Below are 15,495 nucleotides of genomic sequence, written 5' to 3' on the forward strand. Positions count from 1 at the left end.
ATTACATGAAATCACGAGCAGCTAATATTCAAAATTGTTAAGGCAAATTTGTTCTCCATCAATGGATGTTTCTGCTTCTGTGCTATGTAATTAAACCAAATTAATGACTGTAAATGGTCAGTATGAAACACAGAAGTAAATACCCTGAAACATTTCAGATCCCATCAGTACAATGCATCATTTAAAACAACAAAAAATCGAATTAATGCCAGTGTAGAAATGTCCAAACAATGTTACAAACAGCTTCATGCACTCACATACAGAAAATCTCACAACAGCCACTTGTATTAAAGTAATTTATTTGTCCTATTGCAAGTGCCAGTTTTAGCATTTTCACGGCTCATTTATCTTCATCCTCGGGAATTAATCCGTTTGCTTGACAATCTACAATCAATAGTGACATACAATAATCTGTCTGCGATGAGATAATAGTGACATGTAAGGCCTCTGATACAACTGGAGATAGAGAGTACCACCACTTAATAGGTCCTATCCACAACTTTGACAGCAAAGTTATTACCTCCTATGTAAATATAAACAGTAAAAACACCAAAATGAATGTCACCAAGTGCCAAAGACATGAGCACAGCCCAAGAAAATAGTCTCTAAAGTATTTTTAAAGTTTTAGTTCAAAAGGCGACTGTTGCTGTCTTTGACTAAACTCCAGTTAAGGATTACTTGTCTAGGTCAAAAGATAATTTGCCTAGACTGAAATAAAACACGAGGTTGACGGGAATGACAGAAACGGAATTATCACTTTGAAAGATTCTTCATCCACAGTCGGTATGACAAATTAAATTAGGATAGGGTCACAATCCAAGAATAGACTAGAAAATTGTTCCCATCACGCTGATTACAAAGTGAAAGAAACATGCTATGAGAAATATGTTATGTGCTGGAAAGAATGCTGAGAAGATTTATGAGGTAGTGTAGGTGAAATGTTATTCCTTAGAGCACAGGATGCTGCAGGGTGGTCTTATAGAGGTGTATAGAATCATGAGGAGAATAGACAGGGTGAATACAAAGAGTATTTTTTCCCAGTGTAGGGAAGTCGAGAACTCGAGGACATGATTGAAAGGAAATTTTTTTATTGGAATCTGAGAGACAACTTTTTCCTCACAGTATATATACTGTGGGTATATGGAATGATGTGACAGATTAAGCAGTTGAGACCGGTACATAACAATATATAAAAGACATTTGATATGTAATGATTAGGAAAGATTTAGAAGGATATGGTCCCAGTGCGGGCAAATGGGACTAGCTTGGATGCGGCACCTTAGTCGGTATGAATGAGTTTATGCATATTTTCATGTTGTACGACTCCACAACAAAAGAGATCCGACAGATTATAAATCTTACTTGCATATCTACTTGTACGTCCAATAGAAATTAGTAAAACATTTCAAATCCCCAGTGTTATAATATTCTGCATCTTATATTCCTCTCTCACTACGCACCCAGCAACTCCCTCCTTTCTCTCCCTACACCCAGGGCCGGATTTAGATGAAGAGAGGCCTTAGGCTATGCCACTTGTGAGGCCCCTCCCAATCCCCCACCCCCACGACGAGGAAGATGGAAGAGTCCACCAGATTGGCACCAATGTGTAGCCGAGCATGGCCAATGAGATAAGGGCTGGAAAGTTGCGCTTTTTATTTATTGCCAGTGCTAGTGTCGAGTTATCGGCTTAAAACACTATTATTTTGAAATGGAGGGCAAGGAAAATTACTGATGTGTTGTTTAGAGACTGCAGTGCATTGTGACAGCATATGTAAGAAAGGCCTATGACGGTGTCAAAAATAATATATACTAGGCCCATACGAAACTTTTCAAAAAGGGGGGTGGCATGGCAGGATTACAAAAAATTTATTTGAAATAAGTGCACGCAGCCCATATCACAAACGCAAAGCTGAAAGACCCTTGCGGCCGGGATCCAGGGCCTGGAAGCTCTGGAGTTTTAGATGCTCTCTGGAGCATTCCGAGCCTTATTTTGGAGCATTTTTGCACCAAATTTATGACCAGTATTTCAGAAATAATTTTGGTTGTCAAGAGTAATGAGTGGTTGGAATGGGATGATTGCGGTCATAGTTGTATACATTTTTTTTAACCAAGAATTGGAGCTGTCCTTGCTGTAATAATCAAGTTATACTGTAAAATGTTATGTAAAATGTTTTAAAGGAGCATGTAAACACTGCAAATAAAATACTGTACGTTTTTGCAGTAAATAAAACCTTTTTTTAGAAAATGTTTTGTGTGTTGATTTGATTGCCTGTTACTGTTCGACTGTGTTAGTGTGTGCACATTAAAAATATGATGCAAAATGAAAGTCGCAAACTATGGAATACATATTTTTCAGTATTGTTAACAAGGAAAAGAAAGCAGTTCCAATTGTTTAATATTATTCATATGGAGGAGAAAATATTTGCTCTAAAAACTACCTTAATTTTGCAATCTCACTAAAGATAATCCCCCTTTCCCCCTCCCCCCGCCTCCTCCCACCTCTCTCCCTCCCCATCTCTCTCCCCATCCCCTCTCTCTCTCCCCCTCCCTTGCCTCTCTCCCCCTTTCCCCCTCTCACATCCCTCCCTCTCCCTCCCTCCCTCTCTCTCTCTCTCTCTCCCACGCAGCGAGACTCCGATTCCGCGCCGCAGACACTGCAGCCCCCCACCCCCGGCCTGGAGAAACGGGCACTCCCGCAACGCAATATTCCACTACTTGCCTGGAGTAGACACCTAGGATCATTGGTATACAGGATGCATCGAGGTGATTGTGTGGAGTGCAAATGGAGATCTGAATCCGCCCGGGACCACTGCATACGCGCGGAGAGACAGCGTCATTTTGTGTCGCTACTGCGTCACCGGCTTCCCTCAATTGCACAGGCGCGGATGGTCGCAATTTTTTCCCCCAAAACTTCCAGCAGGCCAGAACCAGAATTTCGGGTAATTTCCGTCAAAGTAGAAACGGTGATTGCACTCCAATTTTTTTTTTCTCTGGATTTTTTTTACTCTGGGGAAAAAAAACACCTTGGCCGGAGGCTCCCTAGATTTTGAGGCCCTAGGCTTCAGCCTGTGAAGCCTGTAGGTAAATCCAGCCCTGCCGAGGCCCCCCATAGATCTCGAGGCCCTTAGCTTAAGCTTGTGAAGCTTATACGTAAATCCGGCCCTGCCTACACCTCCCAACAAAGGTTGGTTTCATCACTTGGAGTAATAGATCTTACCACAGGTTGTACTCCACAGCAGCACATCAATATGCTGCAGTCTCCACATAAACAAATATAGAAAATCCAATAAAAACTCAGCAGGTCAGGCAATGTCTGCAGTGAGAGCATCAGGATCATGACTTGTCATCAGGTCCTGCTTGATCTGCTAGTTACTTCATTCATTGTGGGGGTTTGTCATTTTACAATCACTTCATATTGGATTTATCAACAATTTAAAATATCATTAATTTTGGTGGGTAGAGGTTATTACACAAGACTATAAGAAATATTGTTTTAATGTCTATTATCAAACAATTTTGATTATTGAATTATAAAGGTCCAGAAACCCTTCCCCACTGGGAAAGATATACTTGATGGCTGATTCATAGTGGGCCAATGGGTGCATTGTGCACCCCCAGCTCACCATGGCAAAAGTCTTACACGGGAGCAAATGGAGCACCTCTGGTTGGTCAAGGTTTGTAGTGGAAAGGGAACTGAAGAAATGCATCCAACAAGAATGGGAGATCTGGGGTGGATGCATGGGTGAGCTGGGGGTGGTGGAGGCTTCAATAAAGTGACTGTATGGTGTTGAGGAAGGAAGAACCAGATAGTGGCGGGCAGGGGTATTATGCAAGTGGCTGGTGTTATAGTCAATTGGAGTTACATGATGATAATCTCAAAGAGTACCAGCTGCAAATGCTTAACTGAAAGAATGGCTGACTTCAGCCAATCTGAACTTCATTAGGAATATCAAAGGTTGACAAAAATGCTGGAGAAACTCAGCTGATGAGGCAGCATCTATGGTGCGAAGGAATAGGCAATGTTTCGGGTCGAGACCCTTCTTCAGAATATACTCTTTTAAATAGCACATAAGCTGTTCACATTTATTTAAGGGCACTTTCTGAGAGTGGCCAACATTGTCCATTGAACATCCACATTTGATTGACTACCGCAACAGCCGTGTCAACATGTGCAATGCATGTCATTAGACTCGAGCACAATAAATAAGGAGAACTCAGAAGCGATTAAATGAACATCAATAACAGCACAGAAAATGTTCAATAGCTATCTTATTAACATTTCAATGTCAACCACAAATAAATAATGCACCTTGCAATATGTCAGAGCAGTTTAAGAAACATCAAATTTGGAAAATGTAGCCTTGGAATCCAAAATTGGACGAGCTTGTCACTCGTTAATAAAGTGTAACATTTGGCTGCCTGAGGAAATATTGTAAGCTTACTTCCTGATTAACTGGCAATTCTAAAGAAGAAGCAAATTTTGAAAATAATAAGGGACTGATTTTAGCCATTGAACACATACTATTGTGGAAGAAAGCAGTTTCTCAAAAAATTAAGGAACATTATGATTAACATTATAACATGGAAATATGCAACTTTTTCACATAAATTGATTTGTTCGGTGTATGCGTTTTGTATGTCAATATCGTCCAGATGTAGTGTGTTTTGAAGGAAATGCATCCTACAGGAATGGGAGATCTGGGGTGGACGCATGCTTGTATCTACAGAAAGCAGGGAAGGTGGAGGAGGGTTCAGCAAGTCATGCTGCAATCCAACATATGTGAATGCAGAGGATAATGTCTTATTTTTCTACAAATAATTGTACCTGAAAGGCAACTGTAACATCTGAATTATACCGTCACTACATAATATGTAATTTAAAGAATCTGTCTGGTGCTTCACATGGAACGTTTGTTTGATCTACTATAAATCCTACCATATAAATTATTTTAAGGTTATAACTAGCTCAATGAATAAGAGGAAATTAATGTAGATGGGGAATATGTAATTTTTACGTATACATTTGATACAATTCTACATCAGAGCCCCAACAGATAAAATACTGTAAAAATTAATGTGACAATGAACAATAACAAATCTCTCATAAAAACCCACAAATGTTTGACACATGAATATAGTAAACAATTTGTAAAATAAATGAAATGTTATTCATTATGTTATCAGGGTCTGTATGTAAGACTATGCAATTATTGAGGGTCTTGGTGAGACCATATATAAAATACAATATGCATCTTGGTCACCTTACCACAAAAGCCTTAAGGCCCTGTCCCACTTAGGCGACAGCCGGAAAATAGGGTGTCGCCACATGGTCGCGGGTGATGCGGCATGATGCCTGCATTGACGTGAGCTGTTGCCTTAAGTGCCGTGGCCTTTTTCTTGTCGCCGCTTGGTAAACTACAGCTCAGCGTTTAACACCATCATCCCCTCCAAGCTGGTTACCAAGCTCCCACATCTGGGTCTCTGCGCATCCCTCTGCAATTGGATCCTCGACTTCCTCATCCACAGACCACAGTCTGTCTGTATTGGTGAAAATGTGTCATCCTCGATAACAATCAGCACAGGAGCACCTCAAGGCTGCGTGCTCAGCCCCCTGCTGTACTCACTCTATACTTATGACTGTGTAGCCGGACATAGTGCGAACACCATCAAGTTCACCGATGACACCACTGTCGTGGGACAAATCACTGATGGTGACAAATCAGAGTATAGAAGTGAGATCGATCAATTGACCAAATGGTGCTAGCACAATAACCTGGCTCTCCACACCAGCAAAACCAAGGATCTGATTGTGGACTTTGGAAGGGGTAGGATGGGGACCCACAATCCCGTTTATATCAACGGGACGATTGTGTCAAACTCCTGGGTGTGCATATTTCCGAAGATCTTTCCTGGTCCCAGCACACTGATGCAATTATAAAGAAAGCACATCAGCGCCTCTACTTCCTGAGAAGATTACGGAGAGTCGGTATGTCAAAGAGGACTCTCGAACCTCTACAGGTGCACAGTAGAGAGCATGCTGACTGGTTGCATTCGGCAACTTGAGCATCCAGGAGCGGAAAAGAATACAGAAATGTGTGACAACTGCCCAGTCCATCATCGGCTCTGACCCCCCCCCCCCCCCCACTCCACCATCGAAGGGATCTATCGCAGTCGCTGCCTCAAAAAGGCTGCCAACATCATCAAGGATCCACACCATCCTGGCCACACACTCATCTCTCTGCTGCCATCAGGTAGAAGGTACAGGAGCCTGAAATCTGGTACATCCAGATTCAGGAACAGCTTCTTCCCCACAGCCATCAGGCTATTAAACTCGCCATCAAACAAACTCTGAACTATAACAGCCTATTGCACTTTATCTGTTTATTTATGTGTATATATATGGTCAATGCTATATAGACACACTGAACTGTTCTGTATTTATGCTTACGATACTCTGTTGTGCTGCATCAACAAGCAAGAATTTCATTGTCCTATCTGGGACACATGACAATAAACTCTCTTGACGACTTTTGAAATGTTCAAAACCTCTCGGCGGCAGTTAGCTTGACGTTGCGTGACTTCTCCTGGCCTAGGTGCTGTCGTAGTTTGTTGTAGGCTGTCGCCAGGTTGACGCCATCTGTCATTGGCTGTCGCCGTGTGCTGACTTCGGTGAATTCAAGTGGTGGCAGTCTACGTCAACCAGCGACAGTATCGGCGTCACGAGAAGTCATGTTGCGCTATTTGTAAAAACGTGCACCGCTCCACTTGTCTTCAGTTGACGCCGTTAGGGTCGTAGCTTGTCGCGGACTGACGTAGACTGATTTTGGCTGTCGTAGGCTGTTGTCTATATCATCGTAAGCTGTCGTGGGTGTTGTCGTGTGTTGATGTCGCTTGTCGCGAAGAATTGGTACGTCGGTTGACGTAGCTTATCGTAGATTGACGTCGACAAGGCCTGTCGTACAGATTGTCGTTTAGGACCGGTTTCTCAGTGTCAAGCCATCACAGTGACTTTCGCAAGCTGTCGCCGAATACAGTCGCCTAAGTGGGACAGGCCCTTTAGAATAAGTGCAACTAAGGTTCTTTAGATGAACTCCTACCAAGGATATTGAACATACAGAGATCAAGTAGTTTGGGCTAATATTCTCTGGAGTTCAAGAGAAGGATATGTGTGCTCAGTCAAACACATAACATTCTTAAAAGGCTTGACAAAAGCAGTGCGGAGCAGCTGCTTTCTCTGGCAAGCGAGCTCAGGACTAGAGAATTATCGTCAGAAGGTAAGCCTGAAATTAAGCTAATAAGGCTATAAATTATTTGAAACATTTTTATATGACATCTATGGATGCTCAGTCCCTAAGTACATTCAACATTGAGTTGATACAATTATATAGACTAAAATAATCTAGGGATAAGGGGGAAAGAGCAGCGAAATTCAGTTAAGGTCTCAGATCAATCGTGATCCAATAGAGGAGTAGCCATAAGACTCCCGGATACTATTACTTATACGTAAACCTAAACTAACTATGACACTGAAAAGTGGACAAACCAGCCAGGAGAAAGAAGGATAATTTAAGTCAGATATTGCATTTAAAGATGGAGAAATTGCAATTTATTTCTAAAAACTGAAAGCAAGTTACTTAACAGACAAGTCAAGCAATCAATCAATAGTTAAATACATAGATAAATAAATAGATCAATAGCTTCAATATGCCCTCTGACTTTAAATCTTCTCAACAGCCCGAGAAATGGAACAAACTATAAAGTAGGTATAATGCTTGGCAATCTCAAATTACAGAAATAATTTTATCAAATTAAAATGGGATTTTTTATTGAATTGATTTTTTTGTTAATTGTCATTACACATTTAAAAAACACCAACAAATCGATGCAGATAAAACCAGACAGAAAAAACATGTATTAACATTTACATCTGTGTCCGTCAATAAGTTCCATCTACTCACCACCTATCTAATATTGAACTGAGGAAAATGGTAGCACACCAAGCCCGCAATATCCCATGAACATTTGAGATATCAAAGGCTTTCTGCTGTCTGGAATAAGGACAAACCAGTTTCAAATGTTGCATATTTCATGGGCCGCGGAACCGGTGGGGGGGGTGGGGGGGTTGGGGCAGGGACGTGCGGTCAGGGGAGGCAGGGGAGGCAGAGCTGTCATACTCCCTGTGAAAATAGCTGTTAAGAAAAGTAAAGAAAAATAATAATAAAATAAATACAGGTGCACAACCTTTTATCCGAAGATCCAAATAACGAAAACCTCCGAATAGCGGACATTTTTTCGGTCCTTGAAGAAAGGTCCTTGAAAAGGTTCACCGAGGGCGGCCCGCAGAGGTGACAGCGGAACCTCCGGTCGGTCCTCGAAGAAAGGGGAACTAAATCCCCATTCATAAAAGAGAAGGTGAGGCTATATTGCGCGGGAGGGTTAATAATTGACAATATGCTGCTGCCTGCCCGCTGAGTTAAAAGGTTCCCACGGTAGCACGATACACAGTGTATCGTGAGTCTTGCGTGGGAACTTTTTAACTCAGCGGGCAGGCAGCAGCAGCAGATTGTCGCTCCCTTCAGTTTCACCCCACCTACACCCCTCTGCTTCCCGGCCATGTGTGTGACCCCTTCCCTCCCCTCACCAGCTCCCCGCCCATTGCACCGGCGCGGGGGCTTTGCACTGTCTTCATGTCGGCGATGCTAGCAGGTCAGTGCCAGTCACCGGAGACGTCAGGACCAACGGGACACCGACCCCCAGGCCCACTGCAAGCACGGATATCCCAGAGACCCACAGCCAGCAGCAGCCCAGCCCCGTTCCAACTCCAGAGGAAAACTGCAAACTGGCCGGAGACATCAGGACCACCAGAAGCCGCTCCCCGATGGGCCGCTACGGCGACAAGTGGCAGTTCGCCCACAGCCCCCTCATCGGGACACCGACCCCCAGGCCCACTGCAAGCACGGAGATCCCAGATCAGCAACTCCAGCCCAGCCCCGCTCCAACTCCAGAGGAACACGCTCCCCGTTGGGGCAGAAGCTGATGGTGAGCAAGGTACGTCTTGTTCTTGGGGTCGCGCAGCTTGGGCTGTGGGCGAACTGCCACTTGTCGCCGTAGCGGCCCATCGGGGAGCGGATTCCTCTGGAGTTGGAGGGGGGTATTGTACTGTTTGATCGCCCCCTACTATCCCAGGGACAGGGAGACAGGACGTTCACCGAGGGCGGCCCGCAGAGGTGACAGCGGAACCTCCGGTCGGTCCTCGAAGAAAGGGGAACTAAATCCCCATTCATAAAAGAGAAGGTGAGGGTATATTGCGCGGGAGAGTAGGAATCCCAAGACAAAGTTGAGTGAGGGTTCACCGAGGGTGGCCCGCAGAGGTGACAGCGGAACCTCCGGTCGGTCCTGGAAGAAAGGGGAACTAAATCCCCTTCATAAAAGAGAAGTGGAAGGTATATTGCCCGGGAGGGTATATCGCCTACCTGGAAGAAACCGGACATTTTTTCCAGGATGTCGTCTGCTCACCAAAGCTCACGTTTGGCGCCAAACGCACGTCGCCTCTGCTGCACACGGATATAAGAGTGTGAAAATGTCGCCTTAGGCCGCCTAAGGGCATGTAGCCCCGCTAGGGTGACATGAGTGCGAGAGGTGATTCAATGCTGCGGTCACATTTACAAATTCAGGAATTCATTCAACACACTGCATTTCATACATACATTTATTCTGCAAGAAAAAACTACATTGAAGACTCAAACTCGCGACCGAGGAACTGCCGGGATCAAGGCGCAAACTCGCGACCTTGCGGATATGAGCCGAGCACTCTACCACTGAGCCAGCCATTAAAATCTACGCTAAAAAATTTCCATTCCGAAGGCCGACAAATTCCGAATTACGAAAAGTGTCTGGTCCCAAGGCTTTCGGATAAAAGGTTGTGCACCTGTATAAAGATTTTTCCACTGATCTGTATTATAAATGTAATTTCTATATGAATCTAATCATTTTTTATTGTCAAAATCGCCAAATGTACGCAGCTCTGCTGCAAATGCAGGTAGAGATGAGAGGTGAGGCAGCGACGAGCTGAGCCTCCCCTCTGATTGCGCAGCCCCTCAGAAGCTGCATGGAGCGCAGGCAATAAGCGTGTGCCTGTTACTATCTCTATGTATGTTACCAAAGTAACGTGTGCAAACCCCTTCATTACATGACCTTACCTTCCATAGTCCAGGTAACTTATTTCACATATAAAGATATTAAATTTGTGCTCGTAAAACTGCAATGACAAAGCACCACGGGAGGCAGCGATCACATCTGCCTCACAAGGGGGCGTGTCTTGAGCCCAGTGGAGGAAGAGGGAGCGTCAATAGGCTCAGCCCATGCAATTGACGCTGCCTCACTCTCCCTCCATGTTAGCTAGCTTTAGCAGTCGGGGAGCACGGCGGCCCAGGGCTGCTCTTAGTGTTGTTACCGATTAGATCCCTCGAATTGTCAGAGCCGAGACATCACAGGGCCGCTGCGAGGAAGGGTACGATGGTATGATGGGGGGTTCGGCAGCGGTCAGAATGGGACGGCTGCAGGTTATAATGTGCCAACGTTCCTCTCTCCCTTCTCTCTCTCTCTCTCCCTTCTCTCCCTCTCCCCATTCTCTCTCACCCCATTCTCTCTCTCTCACTCCCTTCTCTCTCTCGCTCTCTCTCTCTCTCTCTTCTCTCCCTTCTCTCACTCTCTCACTTCTCTCTCCCCCTTCTCTCTCTCTCCCTCCCTTCCCTTCTCTCTCCCTCCCTCCCAGCCATGGCTCCACCCCTCTCTCTCCTCGGATAGACGCGGTGATCAATACAGGGAGGGCTGGGCCACTGATACAAGACAGTGCCTCCCCAGCCATTGACCTCACCGCACCTCACTGGGTTGGGGGAGGGGAGGTGGAGGATGGCTGAACGCACAGGGGAAATTCAGTTTCCTGGTATTTGCAGCATTTAGATATTTTGTATGAATATAGAGAGCATGAACAAATATGCCAGTTGTAGAAACAAAGAACTGCAGATATTGGTTAACACACAAAATAACACAGTGCTGGAGTAACTGAATGAGTCAGGCAGCATCCCTGGAGAACATGGTGTTGTTTTGGGTCGAGACCCTTATTCAGACTGATTGTAAGAGGGATGGGAGGGGAGGGGGGTTGAAAGAAAGCTGTTAAAGGGGATAGGCAGGACAGAGAGTGGCAGGTAATAGGTCGACATATGCGGAGGAGGGGTGGTTGATATGGCAGATGGTTGGAGCAAAGGGCAGAGATAAAAAAGGAAGGAAAGTGCGCTTGCCCCATTGCTAACCATTGTAATTTCCCCTACCCATTCCCACACCGACCTTTCTGAGTGAGGCCACATGCAAACTGGAGGAACAACACCTCATATTCCACTTGGGCAGCTTACAACCCACTGGAATGAACATTGAATTGTACAATTTTAGGTAACCCCCCTGCCCCGCTCCTTTCTCTTCAACCCCCACACCCCTTAATGGAGTGAAGGACAACAGTAATTTAAATAATATAAAATTAGATGGAGTAAGCCAAAAAAGCACAATAAATGGAATGAGCAAAATATTGTGTCACGTGGTACCAACACTTCCTAGATGACAAATGATGCTCGAATAACATCTTGTTGGTTATGCATCACATGATAAAACCATAGGTCTCAGCATCACATCACTTAAATCACAATCAATCAAGGTGGGAATAATTCTGATTACTCAGGAAATAGAGAAGTTTGTTCAATGTTCAGGCAACATTCATTTAAAACGTTCTATTACTATTCATATAAAACTGCTCCATGACATCTTTACAGCAAAAATAAATATTTACATTGCATAACACACTCGCTTTCATAACTCAAATGTTGTTTTATTTTTATTTTTTAATATTTATTTTTATTAGATGCAATTGTACAAAAAGAAAATAATCGACATAAGTTATACAATTCTCGTACTGCTTCGGTTTTAACATTTTATAAACTAATAACTAGATCGGAAACAAAGAAAAAGGAAAAAAGGGAAAGAAAGAAAAGAAAAAGAAAAGAAAGAATTTCAAGAAAAACACAAAAAAGAAAAAAGGAAAACCCCAGATCTAACGAAGGAGTGAAAGAAGTGGAGATATATCCCACTGCCCTTCCATACACCCGCTCACCCGACCCTAGCGTCGGTTTTAAGTTATCTCAAAGTTATCCTGCATCGCTAATCAGTACATTGCATCTTTCTCATAGTTTCAATTTGGAGATAAAGAGTTTGAAAAGTGCTTGACTTTCAATATTTTAACAAATATATGAACAACAGTGTTTCCCCTATATAGAATTAAAATTGGTTGGGGCAGATTATAAGGAACACAACAAATTTTAGACAGCATCTTAAAAGCAAAGCAACAATTGAATGAAATTTGACATGCCAATCACCACCCAACATTAACATAAACAAAAAATCAGCACCATCTATCAATCTTTATCCCCTGTACCCGACTCCCCAGCATCTACTCCACCACCTACCAAGGCCCCTCCTTTCAACATCTCCACTGACCTCCTTACCCCTCCTCCACACTGCTTCCTCTCCCAGTTTGACCTGGTCACCCCTATTGAAATCTCCAAACTCATCAGCTCTTCCAAACCCACTACCTGCTCTCTCGACCCTCTCCCCACTCCCCTGTTGAAGTCCTGCCTCCCCGTTCTCTGCCCCTACCTCACTAATCTCTTCAACTCCTCATTGTCCCAAGGAATTGTCCCCTCCGCTTTCAAAACTGCTGCCGTTACACCAATCTTAAAGAAACCTGGTCTTGATCCCTCCTCTCTCATTAACTACCGCCCAATCTCAAACCTCCCCTTTCTTTCAAAAACCCTGGAGCGTATCGTTGCGTCACAACTTCATTCCCACCTCCTTGCGTATAACCTACTTGAACCCCTCCAATCTGGCTTTCGCCCCCTCCATAGCACAGAAGCTGCTCTCCTCAAAGTCCTCAACGACCTCCTCACCTCTGCTGACACTGGTTTCCTCAACATCCTCATCCTCCTCGACCTGAGCGCAGCCTTCGATACAGTGAACCATAACATCCTGCTCACCAGACTCAAAGACCTCGGCATTGAAGGCTCTGCACTCAGCTGGCTCCGTTCCTACCTTTCCAACAGATCCCACTTCATCTCTCTCCACAACCACACCTCTGCTACAGCCGCAGTCACTCAAGGCGTTCCCCAAGGCTCCGTACTCGGCCCCCTCCTCTTCATCATCTACATCCTCCCCCTTGGTCAGATACTCCGCCACTTCAATCTGGACTTCCACTGTTACGCTGATGACACCCAGATTTACCTCAGCACCAAATCCCCCCACAACCCCCCCCTCTCCCATATCAACTCCTGTTTGTCAGCTATAAAAACCTGGATGCAACATAATTTCCTCAAACTCAACAGCAATAAGACAGAATTCCTCCTCATAGGCTCCAAAGCCACACTCAGCAAAATCAATAACCCCACTCTCACCATCGATGGCACCACTGTCTCCCCATCTCCCCAGGCCCGCAACCTTGGCGTGATCTTTGATTCCACCCTCTCCCTTGAGCCTCACATCCGCCATGTCATTAAAACCTCCTTCTTTCATCTCCGCAACATCGCCAAACTCAGACCCTCTCTCACACCGCTTGCTGCTGAAAGACTCATCCATGCCTTCATCTCCTCCCGACTGGACTATTGCAACTCACTTCTCCTTGGCATCAGCTCCACCTACATCAACCGACTCCAACTGGTCCAGAACGCAGCCGCCCGACTCATCACCCACACCAAATCCTGGCATCACATCACTCCAGTCCTCAAAAAACTTCACTGGCTTCCCATCTCCCACCAGATCACCTACAAAATCCTGGTCCTCACCTACAAAGCCCTCCACCATCTGCCCCCCCCCATATCTCACTGACCTCCTCTCCCCCTACCAACCCTCACGGTCCCTCAGATCCACATCAGCCGGTCTCCTCTCCATCCACAAGTCCAACCTCCGCAGTTTTGGGGACAGAGCCTTCTCCAGGGCAGCTCCCAGGCTCTGGAACTCCCCCAGGGCAGCTCCCAGGCTCTGGAACTCCCTCCCCCAACTGATCCGCAATTCCGTGTCCCTCACCATCTTCCAGTCCCGCCTCAAGACCCATCTCTTCACCTCTGCCTATCCTTAGCCCCACGTCCTCGTCTCTTTTCATCTGTGCATTAATTGCCTCATACTGTGTTTTGTATTGAATTATGTCTTTACTTTGTGTACTAGTCATGTCTCTACTATTTATTTCATTCCCCTTACATGTTTTTCCTCTACATGCTCAATTTTTGTAAGATGTCCTTGAGACTCTTGAAAGGCGCCCATAAATAAAATGTATTATTATTATTATTAACTTCTTCTACCTGCATTTAAGAAGTACGTTTGTAACAATAAAAAGTGTTCAACTGAGAAATTACCAATGACTTACCGATATGCAGAGCTTCCCCAGGTCCTTGTGCTGTGGAAAGGGTGATGTCAGTCAGTGCAGATTACAAACATTGTGATTTAAGCAAGTGCAAATTTATCAAATCAAGTTTGGTAGTCGGCAATGTTTAAAGTAATTTATTTTTTCAGTCATTTGCGGGGTTAATCATGTACATGTGTGTATTTTTATATATACATATATTATATATAGCTACAGATGTACACACAAAACATATATACATATATACGCACGTGTATATATATATATTTACTGAATTTATATTTACCTTCTTGTGATTCTTGTACACATTTCTATGAGCAAAGCCTTTTCCACAAAGTTTGCATTTGTATGGTTTGTCCTCACTATGGATAATTTTATGCGCAGTTACTTGATCGAGACGTTTGAAAGATTTACTGCAGACCTCACAGGTGTAAGGGCGTTTCTCTGTGGAGAACACGCATGAAGTATTAAACTGTCAGTTTGTAAAAGGGGAAAGATGAAAGAACGACTTTATCCACTGAGGGAATCTTGCAATTAAGTCAACACAATTAAGATAAAACCAATTAGACAGACAAGCTGCATGCCTTTTGGATTATGTGCATCAAATTACTTTTGTAGAACAAGCTCGGGTATATCTTCAGCAATTTGCACATCTTAAACTAGGTCTTCTAAATACCAAACTCTCTTTAATTAGCTTCAGTCAAAAGAGAATGACTTCAAAGAAAAGTAGCTTCACACCATGAACATAAATCAGCTCTTTTTCAGATTAGGAAGAGTTAAGAAGCTATGACAAATTTATTTTGTGTTACTTAATCACCAGGAAAGCGGGTCACAAGGCAAGTCCTAGAAAGTGAAACTTTGCATTATCTGCGTTTATGCTTTAGCAAGAAACACCGCGTTAAAATTACCTGAATGGGTAATCATATGGCGCTTCAACTGGTTTGCTGAAATGAATTTTTTGTCACACTCTTGGCAATTGAAGACCTCATGAATCTTGAAATGTAAAGATAAAAAGTGATTATTGCATGCAAGGAAGGTAT

The 15,495-nt window shown here is 44.1% G+C and overlaps 1 protein-coding gene across 3 annotated transcripts in view; it reads right to left on the bottom strand.

The window, feature by feature from the left end:
- The window catches only part of prdm5 (PR/SET domain 5), a 304,708-nt gene that overhangs the window by 185,489 nt on the left and 103,724 nt on the right, over positions 1 to 15,495 (bottom strand). For 2 of the 3 annotated variants that reach the window (XR_004412498.1, XM_033023623.1), the window contains exons 9-11: positions 15,364 to 15,448; positions 14,742 to 14,899; positions 14,459 to 14,488 (exon numbers count right to left, since the gene is read on the bottom strand). Coding sequence is in view for 2 of the 3 variants with exons in the window: in XM_033023623.1 (XP_032879514.1) it covers positions 14,459 to 14,488; positions 14,742 to 14,899; positions 15,364 to 15,448 (273 nt within the window). In the remaining variant the exon portion in view is untranslated. The remainder of the gene's footprint in view (positions 1 to 14,458; positions 14,489 to 14,741; positions 14,900 to 15,363; positions 15,449 to 15,495) is intronic. The other variant, XM_033023632.1, reaches the window with a different exon arrangement.

The sequence above is a fragment of the Amblyraja radiata genome, chromosome 1 (genome assembly GCF_010909765.2).
Source record: "Amblyraja radiata isolate CabotCenter1 chromosome 1, sAmbRad1.1.pri, whole genome shotgun sequence".
NCBI classification, from domain to species: domain Eukaryota; kingdom Metazoa; phylum Chordata; class Chondrichthyes; order Rajiformes; family Rajidae; genus Amblyraja; species Amblyraja radiata.